Below are 18430 nucleotides of genomic sequence, written 5' to 3'. Positions count from 1 at the left end.
ATAGCAGGTATTTAGTAATTATTTACTTAATAAATGAATGTAAGACAACAAACAAACAAATGAAACTACAAGAATGGGCCATCTAAATTAAAATAACCACTCTTACTTTTAACATTATTCTTTCTTTGGCTGCTACAGAAGCAAACTAGCTGATAAGACAAATCAATCTGGTGATTTAATAAATTCCAATCTAAGTCATACCAGTAGTAGGAAACATCATCAAACACTCAATATGTAAGATACAACAACAACACAGAGAAAGTTTCTAAGTGGCCCTAATGTGAAATGATCCAACTACAATATAAACGGATGTATATTATATATAAACATGCATAGATGTGGTTAAAGCATTTATATAGTATTCTCTCTAATACCAAGCTACCCCATGAAATAACATGCAAAAACAGCAAGTACAATAATTAGACAATTATAAAATCAAAGCAATAACAGAAAAATTGTTCATGAAGTTAATGATTTTATCTAAACATTAAGACTGATTGCATAAATTTGAATGCATCTCAGTATTAGATCAAATTAATTCTAACTGTTAAGGTATTAGTTTGATGTTTCATAGAGAACAGTTCTGAATAAATATATTTATCTAGTGTTTGGATGCTCAGCATTGTATGACTGAAAACAAAACAAATTTTTTGAGAAATTACAAATTTGTGATTCTTTAAATTACAAATCTTAACTGGATCAAGTTCTTTTTTAGTATTTTCTTCTTTTTCATTTTGCATGTATTGAACAGAACACTTAACATTCTTTTTCTAGAAAACGTCTTCACTAAAGTTACTTGAATAATATCCTAAGAGAATTTTAAATACAAAATTAAGTTTCAAACGTCCTTATTCACTTAGGAAAAATGTTGTGAAAACCAGGCCATCTGCTGAGATACTACAGTTACATTTGGCCCTCAGAAAGTGTTTGTCTGCTTCGCTTTAGCACCCTGTTGGATTACAAGCCCACAAAACAAGTTCACCTTGATCTTTCACTTTAAATACAAAGTATCTCAGGGACAAAATTTGACATAAATATAAACCTGTGACGTTACCAGCCAAAGAAGGCTGAAATAAAACAGGACTCCAAGTGCAATTACAATAAAACATCAGAAGTGCCAGAAACACGAGTCTTGAAGCTGTATCAGCCATAAAGGATGGCAAACGGTGACTCTCCTGATCAGAATGAAAACCACTGTTCAGCGATCAACAGCAGCATCCTACTGACACCGGGCAGCCTCCCCACCCTGACCCTATCTGGAAAGATCCGAGTGACTGTTACTTTCTTCCTTTTTCTACTCTCCACAATTTTCAACACTTCTTTCCTGTTGAAACTTCAGAATTGGACTCAAAGGAAAGAGAAGAGGAAAAAACTCTCAAAAATGAAGGTGCTTTTAAAACACTTGACTTTAGCCAACCTGCTGGAGACTCTGATTGTTATGCCACTGGATGGAATGTGGAACATAACTGTTCAATGGTATGCTGGAGAGCTCCTTTGCAAAGTCCTCAGCTATCTGAAGCTTTTCTCCATGTACGCCCCCGCCTTCATGATGGTGGTGATCAGCCTCGACCGCTCCCTGGCCATCACCAGGCCTCTAGCAGTGAAAAGCAACAGCAAGCTCGGACAGTTCATGATTGGCTTGGCCTGGCTCCTCAGTAGCATCTTTGCTGGACCACAGGTAAACCAATATTGCAGATTTTTTATGGAGATTACAGATTTCCTATCTAAATCTGAATGAAGGTCTTGTCAAAGGTAGTATTGTATTATCTCTGATAGCTTGGGCTCTGGAAGTCAGAGGGTGGAATTTAATCCTGACTCTGCTGTTACCTTTGGCAAATGTCTTAACCGCTCTGGGTTTCAGGTCTTGCATGTATAAAATGGAGGTAATGTCTACTTGATGCACCTTTGTAATGATTAAACAAATAATTTGTTAAGTTTTCTATCATACTCTCTGGCACACAGCAAATGCTCTCTCAAAATGAAGCTATTTCCAAATTTGAACTCATCCTCATTTGATTCTTCCATCTACATTTTCTTTTACTCTGGTTGACATGGTAAATTGGGAGAATCTTTAGGAACAATAAAATTTGCATAGGTAGAAAGTATGCATACCTTGTTTTATTTGGAACTTCGTGAGTCTTCTGTCATTGCAGCATAGAAAGAACTATCCTTAATTAGTATGTTCTGCAGTTTGCAGCTGGGTGGGATGGAATAAAAGGAAATGTGGGGCATCGTAGACGTTGATTTCCCTGAGGTTGACTTGAGCTTTATCTGGAGGTAGATGAGACTGTAACAGGCTGTGAGCAAAACTCTGTGACTACTGGTGCAGGCAAGGCCCTTTCCTTCAGAAAGCAGATAGCCCTCCAGACTGTCTTTATCAAAGGCACTCCGGTTGATGGATCTTCAGAATCTGCCTCTTCAACTGTCACATCTCTGAAGAAGACAATGAATTCTTGAAAATGGCAAAGATGACCAAATTGTCTCTATGTGTGTGAATGTACCCTGTGAAGAATCCAGGGTACAGGGATGTGTCAGGAAGTCAGGCTCCTCCGTCCATAGGATTTTCCAGGCAAAAGTACTGGAGTGGGGAGCCATTGCCTTCTCCGGAGTTTACCATGATCCTCCAAAAACTTGTCACTACAAATAGACATTTATCTAGAGATTCTAAACTAGCCAGCTGGCATAAAAAACAAACAAAAAACAAGCAAACAAACAAAAGCTGCCACACAGGATGCACTAAATAGTTCACGACACTAGAACGTTAGATAACTATATTCTCCCACCAATTCCTCACTTAACATTTTTTGTATATCAGTGTGTGTTTTATGGCAGAAAAAACCAAAATGCTTTGATTTCCCTGGAGAAAAGTATATTAAAATTATTCTCACAGTGACTGCATATATAAGAATTAATTTAGCAAACATGTCACTTAAATGAGGTTACTTAGCAAAGGTTTATGCTCTGAAATTTTTCATTTTATTTCTTTGAACTATGAGTGAGGTGTATTTGTGTATTGTTCAATTTTCTTAGAGAAGATAAACACAAGTTTGGTTCCTAACACTGAACCAGGTACTGATGAAACAAAGAGACAAAAAAATGTCATTCAGTTATAGAAATAAAACTTATACAAAATGAATACAATTATGTACAAAAAAGTTTTCAAGCCTATTACCAGTATAAGAAGAGAGAGAGAGACGAATTATTAAAATGGTGAAGGAAGGGTAAAAGTAGGATAAACTGAGTTTTTTTTAAAAAAAGGTCTCTAACAATTTTATTAATGCTTATATAATAGGTCTTGTGCTTAGTTGCTCAGTCGTGTCTGACTCATTGTGACCCCGTGGACTGTAGCCTGCCAGGCTCCTCTGTCCATGGGATTCTCCAGGCAAGAATACTGGAGTGGGTTGCCATGCCCTCCTCCAGGGGATCTTCCCAACCCAGGGATCGAAACCAGGTCTCCCACACTGTAGGTGGATTCTTCACCAGCTGAACCACAAGGGAAGCCCTAAAGTGAGTTTTTAAAGATGAATGTATTTGAATGGAAAAAATAAGCCAAGGATCAAATGTATTTTTCAGCAAAAGTTGTAAAGTGGTTAATTTTCAAAGGAGATTTGTTTGGCTGAAGGGACAGATTGACCAGTAGCAGGAAATTAGATTTCATGGTTGCTGCCTTTCCTTTGACCTCATGCACACTGTTTGTCAGAAAACATTGTAATTGTGTACTTGTTTGTCTTTGCCATTATGATATGTGCTGCTACAACAGTGAAAACTGTTGTGTTCAACTTAATTCATATTCACAATACCTAATGAGACACCCAACAAAAATATAAATTTTAAATGTTTGGATACCCTGGTTCCTCTTCAGATCAAATAAACCTTTCACCTTTTACTAAAATGAAAACAAAGTTTGGATAGATCAATCAATAAATGGAGGTGGAATGGATGTATATAACAGAAGATAGCTGGGGGAAATTCTGAGAACAATGTGGAAGACATATAACTTTCATGAGTCTTACTCAAGGATTAAATGATTTTTTTGTTTTTCTTCATTTTCATTTTTCTGAGAAACAGTCTGTGTACATCACCATGTAGGTTTAATGTGTGCAGCATGATAGCTTGATTTACATATAATGTGAAATGATTAACACAATAGTTTCAGCTAACTTCTTACATCATCTCATATTGACACAATGAAAAGAAAAGAAAAAAGTTTTCTTTCCTTGTGATGAGCTCTCTTAGGATTTACTCTAACAACTTTTCTAAACATCATACATCAGTGTTAACTGTGGCCATCATACAGAATATGGTAGTATTGACGGTATTTCATTTTGTAAAACAAATGACTCAGTCTTGCTTTCAGCAGCACTTTAAATTGATAAAGCACTTTGCTGATGTTTCCTAAAAAACCGCACATTCATAATCTTATGTGGTATTTATATGGACTCTGTAAGGTATGTAAAAGCTATGCTATTATCTCCATTTCACATAAAAAAGACCATTCAAAGAGAACCTTTGAAATCAATGTCCTTCAAACTTTCTTGACAGTAATGGAAAGAAAGAAATACATACTACATAAAGACTTAATCTGTCTCTCATAGACCTATAATTGAGAAAAGTTTTCATAAAATAAATACTCTATTCTGTTCCATTTCATTTTTTATTATTGATTACAACCAACTGATGGGTACAACCTGCAGTTTGAAAAGTATTCACTTAAAAGGATTGTTTGCCCAGTGCCTGTTGAACTCCTGTCTTTTTGTAAGTCCAGTTTATCTTTTTATTATAGCTCTCTGCTCTTTCTCTCTGAATAAAAGAGGCTTCAACCCTGTGACTAATGTTATGTGTGCGTGATGGGGAAGACAAGAGATAGGAAAGGCCTTTGATTTCCAGGCTGTGTGACAGTGAGTACAGCTCATGCTTCACCACGCTCCACAAAGCCCATTGACAAAAGCACATCCTGTTGTAGCTAATTTAAAAGGAGTTTGAAAGGATGACTTTTAGTTTTCATCCTTTGTTTGTTATTGTTCAATTGCTCAGTCATGTTCCACTCTTTGCGACCTCATGAACTGCAGCACACCAGACTTCCCTGTCCTTCATCATCTCCCAGAGTTTGCTCAAACTCATGTCCATTGAGTCAGTGAGTGATGCCATCCAACCATCTCATCCTCTGCCGTCCCCTTCTCCTCCTGCCCTCAATCTTTCCCAGCATCAAGGTCTTTTCTAATGAGTCAGCTCTTCACATCAGGTGGCCAAAATATTGGAGCTTCAGCTTCAGCATTAGTCCTTCTAATGAATATTCAGGATTGATTTCCTTTAGGATTGTATTTATCCTTTGGTATATATATATGGATATTCTATCACTTGATTAATTCATGCTAGGTTGGAAAAAGAAAAAAAAAACCAACAAGCTAGTTGTCATGTTCCCAGGAACCTGAGAATTTATGACATTTTGCTAGAGTTCAGAATGACCAACTTTCAAACTGACCACCTTGCTTTTCCACCTTGCTGATCACCTCAGAGTTCTGTCATGGTTTGGGGATATATTTCCAGAACTTTCAGTGTACTGTGACCAAAATTTTATACTTTTGCTTGTAATTGAATTTTATTTAAAATGAAATTCTGTGTGGAGCTTCAATAAATGAAACAGATATAAATGGAGTTGCTCTGGTCAAATAGGGATAAGGGAATCCCAGTCCTGTTTGACCATTCACTGGCTCCAGTCCTAGTCTCTGAAGACCTCAGATATCCCTGCAAGTCTGAAAGGCAGTGGGATTTAAACAAAGCTGGTTTCAAATCTCAGTGCTGTCTTTTGCCAGCTATCTAAGTAAATTACTTAACCAAGTTTAAAAGGGTCATTGTAAAAAGTGCTACAAAGAGTAAGATATACACAATCATACATAAGACTTTAAGTATAAAGTCTTAAAAATGCATTACTATTCATTCCTTCCCCTTTTCCTACCTTAATTACTTCCTTCATAATAGGATTTTTGAAGTCAGGAGAAAAAAGTATTATGGAAATCTGAGTATGAAATAAAATAATTATTTAAGAAACAGCAAACAAAATTGCTTATGTAAAGATTGCTTCAAAAAATTATGACATTTATTCTGACTGATAAGTAAATTGGGCCAATGTCCTCCCTAGTCACTAAGCTGTCTTATTCACTCAAAAAGCTTTATATGCCAGAGCATAATGATTCAAGTCTTGGAGGTATTGTTTCTAAAGTAGGATAAGAAAGGAAGAAAAGGAGGAAGGGAGAGGAAGGCAAGGCAAAACAGCCAACAGGACTTGAAAGGATATCTGACTTAAGACTGACTGTGGTTAGGCTAGCAGGTGTATGTTAAGGAGAAAACATTTCCTGAATTTGGTGTGTCCATATCCAATTAAAAAATGCAAGGTTTCTGATGACTGTCATCTAAGACCACAAGAATTCCAGAGCAGCAGATTATTTGCAGATAGAGTTCACATCACTAGTTTCTCTATGCTACTAGGGAGAATTATATGTTGACAGCTTTTTAATTCTGTAGGTAACCCAGGTCTGTAGAGAAAATGCAGTCACCCTCAATATCCCCAGGGGATTTGTTCCTAGACATCCTCCTTCCCCACCATGGTGGCCTCAGATAAGAAATTTCCCAGATGCTCAAGTCTCTTCTATAAAATACAGTATAGTATTTGCCTGTAACGTATGTACACCCTCTTATATAGTTTAAATCATCTATAGATTACTTATAATACATAATACAATGTAAATGCTGTGTAAATAATTGTAAATACAATGTAATATATAGACAGTTGCTGGAGCTTTCCAAGTTCAAGTCTTGCTCTTTGGAACTTCCTAAAAATTTTTTTTCTGAATATTTTTCCATCTGCAGTTGAATCTGCAGATGTGGAACCCAAAGATTTGGAGGGTCTGTTGTATATGAGTATTCCTTTATTCTTTGGTGTGAAGATGTGTGGTTTAAATAAATGTGGAGGGTTGCCTGTTACAAACAGAAATTTACAATTCTAGCAGGCTCTTCTGAACTTGACAAGCAGCTTGTGCATCCTCTGTCCTTGCTGCCACTTCAGTCGTGTCTGACTCTTTGCAATCCTATGGACTGTAGCCTGCCAGGCTCCTCTGTCCATGGAATTCCCAGGCCAGAATACTGGCTTGGGTTGCCATGCCCTCCTCCAGGGGATCTTCCCGATCCAGGGATCGAAGCGGCATCTCTTATGTCTCCTGCATTGGCAGGAGGGTTCTTTACCACTAGCGTCACCTGGGAAGCCCCACAAGCAGCTTAAATTCAATAAATACTCATTACTGTGTACAATACGTCAAAAATGTTACTGAAACATAGTAATAGCATACTAGTAGCAGAAATAACAATAATAGTGATGATGATTTTCGTAGATAATAGTTACTCAGTACATAAACATGTGCCAGGAATTGTGTTAAACGCTTCTATGTTGCTTTGTGTTTTTTTGTTTGTCTCTGGTCATGCTGCGTAACTAGCAGGATCTCAGTTCCCCTAGCAGGACTGAACTCGGGCTTCAGCAGTGAAAGCCCAGAATCCTAACCACCAGGATTTCCAATCCGCTTGGAAAATTACATGAACAGAAGAGCCTGGTGGGCTATAGTCCACGTGGTCACAAAGAGTTGGGCACGACTGAGCGACTGAGCATGCATGAGTATCATTATATCACAGTGTGCAATACTGTCTCTTTTTTCCTGTAAGAGGCTAGAGAAGGAAAAGGCAGGAAAATCTTAAGGTGAGAATAAATAGTTAAGTGGTATCAGGAAAAATATGGTATAAATTTATAAATATGTAAACATATGCAATATATAAATTGTGTGCCTCAAACAAAATTTTAAGAATGGCTAGGATTTATATAGTGCTAACTGTGGGCCAGGCATTACTCTAGGTGCTTTGCAAGTATTTGCTTGTTAATTGTCATGACAGTCTCTAGAGTTATTTATATCTCCCTAGCCCACCAGGTTCCTCTGTCCATGGAATTCTCCAGGCAAGAATACTGGAGTGGGAAGCCATTCTCTTTTCTAGGGCATCTTCCCAAGCCAGGGATCAAACCCGGGTTTCCTACTTTGCAGACAGATTCTTTATTGTCTTAGCCACCAGGGAATCCCAAGAGGAACCTAAAGCATAGCATCTAAAGATGGAAAGATTAAGTCATGGTGTCACTAGTATGGGGTAAAGCAAAGGTTAAAAATTATATGCTAAGAGGAATAGCATCTGCAAGTGACTGTAAAGATGGAGAACAAACTGCTGTTGTTTAGGGCAAAATAAAGTAAACACTGATGAGAACTGGGGCCAGGCATGAGAGAGGAGAAACAAAGAAATTTTTAAAATATCATCGAAGTATAAAAGAATCATTGGAAGTAAAGTATATCCCTATATTAATCATTCAAATGAACACGGTCTTGGAGTTGAAAATAAACTGAATGAAGCCTAAAACAAATTAGTTTGTGGATGAGTAAAATTCTCAATTTTCATAACACTGTAACTCACCTTTGGAACTTGTCACAGTCTATTATTATAGTTGTCACATACATGCTGTATCTCCCCTAAGAAATATTTAATTTCTTGATAGCATGATATATTTAGTTCATCTTTCATGAGAGTGTACCTACTATAGTTTTATGACCAAGGAGTTGCTTTAAAAACAAGCATTCATTACATAAAGATGAAAACCAAATTCAAATCATAGTACTATAAAGTCCTTTTCATTGAAAGATTCATCATTATAACTTAAGAATATGAACTATTAAAGTGAAAATGTGACACAATGCAGAGCAGAAAATCAAATTCAGATTATCTGGTTCCAAGGCTGACTAGGGAGATGGAAAGAAAAAAGGGTTTTTAAGAATTAGAAGACTCTCAGGGTCATGTGAAAAAAACCCTTCCCAAGATTTCAATTCACAATACCTGGTGGGTCAAATTTAAAACTCAACTTTAAATAAGGACAGTTTTCAAAGAAGTATGGAAAACTGAAAGGGTCACTTTGTAACATGGAAAAAATTGATCTGGATCATAAAACAGAATTAGCTGAACTTGCTTTTCTTGACTTTAAGATCGATAATATTATCATTGGGCGCCCTCTAGTGGATTAACTTCAAAATTATTGTTTGTCCTTGAAGCTGAAAAGATCACAAACTGAAAATCAGCATTTTAATTACAAATAAAAGAAATAGGCTTGTATTTTATATTATATGTACTTAGATCTTATTATATCTGTATTTATTTTGTTCATTATATTTTATATTTATTAAAGTTTTTCTACTCTACAAGCAAAGAGGAAAAACAGTATTTTTTAAGGTATACTATTTCCACTCTGCCACCCCCAAAAGGAAAGAAATTCTGAGCTTATTAAATTAACTAAATGGAATTTAAGTTTACTAATTCAGTGAACAACTAAATGAATACTGTCCCTCACTTGCTTAAAACTTAAAAAAAGAAAACCTGCAACATTTTTGTTTGAATTAACTTGTTACCAGTTTTAAAGCTCTTGGGCACTCATCTCTTCATTTTAATATTTTGTGGTAAAATGAAGTTTTTCAGTAGAAAATTTTGGAAATTATGAGGTAAGAAATCTTGACAGATTGGGAAAGAATGAATAAATGTCAACTAGAACTTGTTTGTGAAAACCACTTGCATTGTTTCCTTAATTGTTGACTCAGTTCTTTTTTTAATATAATTTCACACTTAAGGAAAGGTTGCAAGAATCATACAAAGATTTCTAGGATACTTTTCCCTCAGATTCCCCAAATATTAACATTTTGCTACATTTGCTTATTTGTTTATTCTCTCTCTTGTATGTATGTTTTTATGGATTGTTTAAAAGTTCAGACATGATGTCTCTCTCAGTACCTCAGTGTGTATTTTTTCTAGCACATTAAGTGCAGTATAAAGTATCAAAATCTGGAAATTAACATTAATACAGTACTACTGAGTGCCAAAGAATTGATGCTTTTGAATTGTGGTATTGAAGAAGACGCTTGAGGGTCCCTTGAACTGCAAGGAGATCAAACCAGTCAATCCTAAAGGAAATCAGTCCTGAATATTCATTGGAAGGAATGATGCTGAAGCTGAAGCTCTAATACTTTGGCCACCTGATGCAAAGAACCGATTCCTTGGAAAAGACCCTGATGCTGGAAAAAACTGAAGGCAGGAGGACAAGGGGACAACAGAGGATGAGATGGTTGGATGGCATTACCAACTCAATGGACATGAATTTGATCAAGCTCCAGGAGTTGGTGATGGACAGGGAAGCCTGGCGTGCTGCAGTCCATGGGGTTGCAAAGAGTTGGACACAACTGAGTGACTGAACTGAACAGTACTACCATTTAATCTATATGCCCTATTCATATCTCAGCTGTCTCAATAATAACCCCTTTAATAAAAGAAAATTCAAGATTATGCGAAAGGTTGTCGCCTTGTCTCTTTGCTTGCGTGTTCAGTCGTGTCCAACTCTTTCTGACCCCATGGACTGTAGCCTGTCAGGCTCTTTTATCCACAGATTTTTCCAGGCAAGAATACTGGAGTGGGTAGCCATTTCCTACTCCAGGGGATCTTCCCAACCCAGGGATCAAACCTGTGTCTTCTGCGTTGATGGGCAGATCCTTTACCACTGAGCCACCTGGGAAGCCCCGTTGTCTCTTTAGTCTCCTTTAAACTAGAACAGTTCCTTGGTCTTTCTTTGTATTTCATGACACTGACATTTTTGAAGAGTGCAGACAAGTTATTTTGTAGAATGCCCCTCAATTTGAGTTTGTCTGATATTTTCTTGGGGAGAGATACAGGTTGTGCACTTGTCAACTGAAAAAAAAAATCTACGACCTAAAAGTTGAGAAATATGTTTTATTCAGTAGACTTTTGAGAACTTAAGCCTAGAAGACAGTCTCTCAGATTGCTCCCAATTCATAAGAGGCAACGGAGGAGCCAGGATTTTTTAATAGGAGGCTTCTTTGCAACAAAAACCTGGTAGTCAGAACATCAGAAGATTATTGCTAATTAAAGAAAAACCATTCATCTCAGGTTAATAAATGTAGCACTTTTCTAAGTATAGAAAGATGCAAGAGTTTGGGCTTATTGAGATCATTCCTTTGATACATCACCTTAACGATCTAGGGCCATGTTTCTACTTTTCTCCATCCTGAATCCACTCCTTAGGGAGCACTCCTGAGGGTAAGTGCAGTGGCTAATAACTTGATGGCCACAACATCCTTTGTTTGCTGACATTGTAGGCAATATTCTTTGTCTACATTGTTGTTGTTCCACTCAGTTGTGTCCGACTCTTTGTGACCCCATGGAATGCAGCACACCAGGCTTCCCTGTCCTTCACTATCTCCCAGAGATTGCTCAAAATCATGTCCGTTGAGTCAGTGATGCCATTCAACCATCTCATCCTCTGTCATCCCCTTCTCCTTCCACTTTCTATCTTTCCCAGCATCAGGGTCTTTTCCAATGAGTCAGTTCTTCCCAGCAGCTGGCCAAGTATTGGAGCTTCAGCTTCAGCATCAGTCCTTCCAATGAATACTCAGGATTGATATCCTTTAGGATTGACTGATTTGATTTTTAACAAAAACATGAAAGAGGTGACTCTGAGTTCTTCTCAATGCTTTCTAGAAGGAAGCAGATGCTGTCAATCTGTCCCATTATTGGCAATGTTAGCTTAATTATTTGGTTATTTCTCTACTGTAAAGTTATTATTTTACTGTTTATAATGCAATGTATCCTACAGGTAGATACTTTGAGATGACATAAATAAACTAGTCTCCTCAAGCCTACACCCATATTTTTACCATTCATTGGTGATTCTTGCCTGAATCAATTATTATTATAGTAATTACAAAATGGTAATCACTACTTCCATTGTATCTTTTACATTTACTAGCTGATTTTCTGTAAAGAGCTTTTTCCTTTTCCCATGTATTTGTTATTCTGGTTTTGTCATTTACATCAGCATGGAGTCATGGTTTCTTTCTGTATTTGAACTCAGTCTTTTCTTTCAGGATTGGTTTGTTTTCATGCTTAAACTATCCCAGATTTGGCCAATGGGACCTCTTTCAAGCTGGTGCCTGAAATGTTTTCACATGCTCCATCATTCCCTGGGCATTTCCAGACTTTTTGGCACAGCAGGTGTTCCAATGACTTATTGTGCTTTGATTGCCCCAGCCTTGGGATTACGCACTTCGCCAATGAGCTCTGATTCCTTTTGTTAGAGAATGATACTAAAAATAAGATTTGGGTACTGGAGAGCGAGGTATGCTCACTGCTACTTAGATGACATTGTTCTTAGCCTCTCTCCACACAGAGCTAGAATAAATGTATGTACATGTACACACACACAGACCTTCAGATAGAAATTTCCCTCCCTCTTTTTTTTACTACTGTACAGGACTCCACTGTGTGGTCCACCATAGTTTATTCAGCTGCTGTTCTATGAATTAGTATTTAGATTATTTTCAATGTTTTTCACTTATAAACAATGCATCAGTGAATAATCTTGTGCATATGTATTTTCATATAATGGAAGTAGGGGTGTATCTTCATGGAAAACTCCTGAATGTCAGATTCCTGAGTCAAAGTTAAGTACAAATATATACTAATTATTGCCAAATTCCTCTCCTTAATGACTGTATCAATTTGCGTGCCCATTAGCAATGTATGAGGGTCTCTGTTTCCCTATAGCCTTGCCATGAGAGTTTATTACTGTTTTTTCTTTTTTTTTAATTTTGCCAGACTTGATAGTGGGAAATGGCGTTATCAGTGTAGCCTTAATTGATTGACACTGCTCTTATCATAAGTGAGGTTGAAACTATGTTTTTATATACTTAAGGGTCACTGTTACACCCTTTTTTAATGAACTGTCTGTACATGTTTCTGGCCATTTTAATGAGATCTTATGTCTCAAAAATAAAATTTAAATATTTATTTTGAGGGCATATTCTAAATGCCAGACAGTTTTTGTGTGTGTGTGCTGCAGATTTAACAATAAAATCACTTGCAAAAATTTACTCATCATAATAGCATCTGAAATTGAAATACAGAGGAGGTTTAAATCTTTGGTTGGTGATTGTTCTGCAAGGCTGAAATAATTTTGGAAGAAATTCAAAGTCCTACAGATCCATTCACATTACCCAAACATATTTTAAGTAAAGATCCACTTACAACTTTTTGTAGAAAAGCCAAAAGCCAAATGTCAAGAAGCTTAGCAGTTGCTTTGGGCAACAACATGTTAGAAGATTAGTACAATACAGAAGAGAAAACATTCAAGAAAACTTGCAAATATTGTTTGAAAATAAGCAATATCCCTTTTTAATTGTTTAAATTTTCTCCTACAGTTATACATCTTCGGGATGATCCATTTAGCAGATGACTCTGGACAGACTGAAGGTTTCTCTCAATGTGTAACACACTGCAGTTTTCCACAGTGGTGGCATCAAGCCTTTTATAACTTTTTCACCTTCAGCTGCCTCTTCATCATCCCTCTTCTCATCATGCTGATCTGCAATGCAAAAATCATCTTCACCCTAACAAGGGTCCTTCATGAGGATCCCCACAGTATGTATTTCTCAGATTATTTGTGGATGGACAGTTGTTAATGGCAATACTCCTACCAGAGAATCAGAATGGCACTTGCTGTGCCATATACTATTTTATCTAGAATAGTATTGTATTGTAGTAGTATTGTGATATTATTATGAGCAACTAACATAAATTAACTCTTTCAATATTCAAAATCACTCCATGAGGCAATACTTTTATTATCCCCAATTTAGAGATGAGGTAATTTAATATCTCCCCATATTATACATTTACAGCATGGAATTAAAGCTAAAAGGACAATTACTTCATTTACCCAGTAGAAGCATGGGCAAATTGTTCCTGCTGGTTCATCATAACACTTTATCAAACACCTGATGCCTAGAATATAGCAAAGTACAACTCATAATGTAGTTGCCAATAGACTTGTTAAAGTTACGCTGTTCTGTGTCACATTCAAATCTCCTATATCCACACACTATGCACATTTCGGTGTGTGTGTTGAGTGTGCTAAATATTATGGAGCATGCAACTGACTATTTGATCTTTCACTTCACACACATGGTTGTACCTTTTTTGCTTCAAGAATCTGTTGCATTCTCTAAAACAAATGTATGAATTTTTAAAATTTTATATTGTAGTTGATTAGCAATATGGTATTAAGTCCTGATGTACAGCAAAATGATTCAGTCATACATTTACATGTATTTATTTTTAAATTATTTTCCCATTTAGGTTATTTTAGAATAGCCTAATAACAGAATAGTGTTCCCTGTGCTATATAATAGTCCCTTGTTGGTTATCTACTTTTTGAATGAATACCTTTTTCCATCCCTTCACATTCAGTCTGTGGTGGTGATTGCTAAGTCTTATCTGACTCTTGTGGTCTGTATGTATCCCTAGATTTGAAGTGTGTCTCTTGTAGACAGCGTATATATAGGTCTTGTTTTGGTATCCACTCAGCCAGTCTCCGTCTTTTGGTTGGACTATTTAATCTGTTTACACTTAAGATAATTATAGACATGAATGTTATTGCCATTTTGTTCATTTTTTTTGGATTTGTTTTTGTAAGTTTCTTCCCTCCCTTCCTATTTTGTTCTCTTCTCTTGTGATTGATGACTCACTTTCAGTTCAGTTCATTTCAGTCACTCAGTCATGTCTGGCTCTTTGGGACCCCATGGACTGCAGCACACCAGGCTTCCCTGTTCATCACCAACTCCTGGAGCTTGCTCAAATTCATGTCCATCGTGTTGGTGATGCCATCCAACCATCTTATCTCATCTTCATCCCATCTCATCCAACCCTTCTCCTCCTGCCTTCAATCTTTCCCAGCATTGGGGTTTTTTCTAATGAGTCAGTTCTTCACATCAGGTGACCAAAATATTGGAGCTTCAGTTTCACCATCAGTCCTTCCAATGAATATTTAGGACTGCTTTCCTTTAAGACTCACTTTAGTATTGTGTTTGGATTCCTTTTGTGTGTGTGTGTATCTATTGTATACTTTTGGTTTGTGGTTACCATGAGGTTTTGATATAGCAGCCTACATATAAACAAGACTGTTTTAAGTTGCAGGTCTTTTAATTTCAAATGCCTTTCCAATATCTTGCATTTATGCTCTCCTCACAGTTAATGATTTTGATTTCATATTTGTCTACAGATGATTTCCTACTTTTATTGTATGTTTGCCTTCACCAGTAAGCATTTCCATTCATAATTTTCTTGTTTCTAGTTGTGACCTTTTCTTCTCCCCCTGGAGAACTTCTTGTAGCCTTTGCTCCAAAGCTGCTCTTGTGGTGCTGTATTCTCCTAGCTTTTGCTTGTCTGTGAAGCTTTTGATTTTTCCATCAAATCTGAATGAGAGCCTTGCTGAGCAGAGCATTTTTGGTTATGGGTTCTTTCATCACTTTAAATACAGTAAATCCTCTATATACAAACCTTCAAGTTGTGAACTTTCAAAGATATAAATGTGCCTTCACATGTCCAATCACATAAGTTAGTTCATGTGTCTAGTGTGTGAAAATGGCAGCCTTCAAGAGAGCTACACCAATGAGTACTCCCCAGAACTACCACTGTCAGTGTCCCTGTCCTCACAGTGAGCCACAACCACCCCCTGCCTCCATAGGAGACCCTCCAATACTAGCAGGTAAATCTAACTCAGTCTCTCATGAGGTCCCTAGTTTTAACTTGGGTCCTAGTATTCACAAGACCTTGTGTGTGCTCTCTAATAATGGAGTTTCTGTTTCCTCCAGTAACTCCTAAGATCAAACCCTGATGGTCTTCAAGGACAGATTCTCTTGGGGCTCCTCCTATTGCCAGATCCCCAGGCTGGGGAGCTTGATGTAGGACTCAGAACTTTCACTCCTGTGGGAGAATTTCTGTGGTCTAATTATTTTACAGTTTGTGGGTTACCCACCTGGTGTGTATGGAATTCGATTTTATCACTATCGCACCCTTCCTACCATCTCATTGTGTCTCCTTCTTTATCTTTGGATGTTCAATTCAGTTCAGTTCAGTCGCTCAGTCGTGCCCAACTCTTTGCAACCCCATGAATCGCAGCACGCCAGGCCTCCCTGTCCATCACCAACTCCCAGAGTTCACTCAAACTCATGTCCATCAAATCGGTGATACCATCCAGCCCTCTCATCCTCTGTTGTCCCCTTCTCCTCCTGCCCCCAATCCCTCCCAGCATCAGAGTCTTTTCCAATGAGTCAACTCTTTGCATGAGGTGGCCAAAGTATTGGAGTTTCAGCATCAGTCCTTCCAATGAACAGCCAGGACTGATTTCCTTTAGAATGAACTGGTTGGATCTCCTTGCAGTCCAAGGGACTCTCAAGAGTCTTCTCCAATATCGCAGTTCAAAAGCATCAATTCTTCAGCGCTCAGCCTTCCTCACAGTCCAACTCTCACATCCATACACGATGTAGGGTATCTTTTTCGTTAGGTTATAGTGGGGTTTTTTTGTTGTTGTTGACAGAGTTGTTCAGCAGTTAGTTCTGATTTTGGTGTTTCTATAAGAAGAGGTGAGCTAATGTCCTTCAACTCGTCCATCGTGTATTAGTCCTTAAATCTCCTTAGTGCCAACTAGGATTCTGACACCAATCCAGTGCATGTGTGTTTTTGCCTACACCAAGCTTACATCACCTCCTATGATGGCAACAGGGCTTCCTGCTTGGTCAGTCAGGAAAGGTGAAAAGTTATAAATTTATAAAATAAATGTGGCAATGTTGGCATGACAACCAAAAGGCAGTGAATTAAATTCAGTTCAACCTCAGTCCACTCTCTTAAAATTTTATTTGAAGAATTTGAGTAACCTCATATTTCAAATCCTTATTAGTTTGATGGAAAATTAATTTTAAGAGCATTACTATCTTTAATATTTCTATTTATTATGTAGCAGAGTGGAAAATTTGAGATATAAACGTGCTTTGTAAGCATATTGTCATTATTAAAAATATTAGCAATTTGCCTCCATTATATTCACCAGGTTGAATTACGATTCTCTGTTTCTTTTTTTCTACTTTGGCTTTGTAATAAAACTGGTCATTAAAAGCACCTTCTATTTTCTCTGTTTAAAAGAACTACAACTGAATCAGTCCAAGAACAATATACCACGAGCTCGGCTGAGGACCCTAAAGATGACGGTTGCATTTGCCACTTCATTTACTGTCTGCTGGACGCCCTACTATGTCCTTGGAATTTGGTATTGGTTTGATCCTGACATGGTAAACAGGGTGTCAGATCCAGTAAATCACTTCTTCTTTCTCTTTGCTTTTTTAAATCCATGCTTTGATCCACTTATATATGGATATTTCTCTCTGTAATTGTTAGATTGCATAGAAAGTCAAAGAAAGGCAAAGTAATGAATTTCCCCTTTTGGGAATGAGAAACGCAAAGCATATTGTGACATATTTACATATAAATAAAGCAGAGTTTAAGGTAATATTACGCTTCTTCCTTTAGAAATCACAGAAACTCAATTACAAGGAAAAGATTTTTTTCAGGAAAAACAATGAAATATTTTCACTTAATCACGTTTCTGAATTAATCTCTTTGCTTTCTAAATTCCTATAACACATTATATGGGTTTTTTAGTCACTTTATTCTTGTATAATAATATATAAATATTTAAAATAGCCATGGCCTAAGGCAAACAAATGCCAAAAATTAACACTGAGAAACACAGACCTTTTTCTGCAAAGGGGCTTAGCAACAATTACAATCTTATGCTAAGATAATAAATACATAAAGCACAGATAGTATTTCCCCTGCCCTTATGATCAGTTTTTCCTCCTGTGGGTTAAGAAAAAATGCAATGAATCTAATTTTTCCCTTGGCTTCAAAAGCATTCTGATGTTTGGAGTATTTAGCAACCAACCCACTATCCACTCCTTCAATTTGACATGACTTATAGTTCTCCTTCATCCCATTCTTCACCTGGTACAGGTTGTGAAGTACTTCCATATAAAAGAGAGTTTCAGAGGGGTTCAGATTTGGACTGGGGGATAGAACATTCCTGTCAGCTATGTGGTCTATGGAGTTTGTGGTAATTAAGTGCAGTAATAACAACATTGTTTTAATATACAATCAAGAAAAGATCTATAGTGATTATGTTTTATAAAAAATATACCCTCTCTTTTAAGATGATGGATTTTTTCTGTCTTCTGATCTTTCTAAATCCATAATCCACAAATCACTAAAAAAAAAAAATCAAGCAAAATGCATAAGCAAAATATTATTTGATATGTAAAATGAACTCTGGAAACCTCAGTCTCACTATTACAAGTCAAAAGAGACAGAAGAGTATTAGAAAAAGGAAAAGAAAAACTCTGTAAATGTGAAACTAACATCCACTGATATTCGCATTAAATGCTGTGGTTTCCAAAGTATGTTGGCA

General features: G+C 36.9%; 1 protein-coding gene and 1 long non-coding RNA gene across 4 annotated transcripts in view; one reads left to right on the top strand and one right to left on the bottom strand.

Annotated features, from left to right (window-relative positions):
• LOC138442581 (uncharacterized) overlaps positions 1–18430 on the bottom strand; it is a 73134-nt gene that overhangs the window by 37067 nt on the left and 17637 nt on the right. The window contains exon 2 of one of the 3 annotated variants that reach the window (XR_011257781.1): positions 2113–2433. The exons of the other annotated variants lie outside the window; for them this stretch is intronic. This is a non-coding gene — a long non-coding RNA (uncharacterized lncRNA). The remainder of the gene's footprint in view (positions 1–2112; positions 2434–18430) is intronic. 3 annotated transcript variants of the gene reach the window in all.
• On the top strand, positions 1117–17357 carry GNRHR (gonadotropin releasing hormone receptor). The gene is made up of 3 exons (XM_069594235.1): positions 1117–1678; positions 13335–13554; positions 17113–17357. Exons 1-3 carry the CDS (start codon positions 1157–1159, stop codon positions 17355–17357), a joined length of 987 nt encoding a protein of 328 aa, XP_069450336.1. The 5' UTR covers positions 1117–1156.

This window comes from Ovis canadensis, chromosome 6 (assembly GCF_042477335.2).
Source record: "Ovis canadensis isolate MfBH-ARS-UI-01 breed Bighorn chromosome 6, ARS-UI_OviCan_v2, whole genome shotgun sequence".
Classification (NCBI taxonomy): Eukaryota; Metazoa; Chordata; class Mammalia; order Artiodactyla; family Bovidae; genus Ovis; species Ovis canadensis.
The sequence above is the reverse complement of the archived record's forward strand: the minus strand, read 5'-3'. Positions and strand labels throughout refer to the sequence as shown.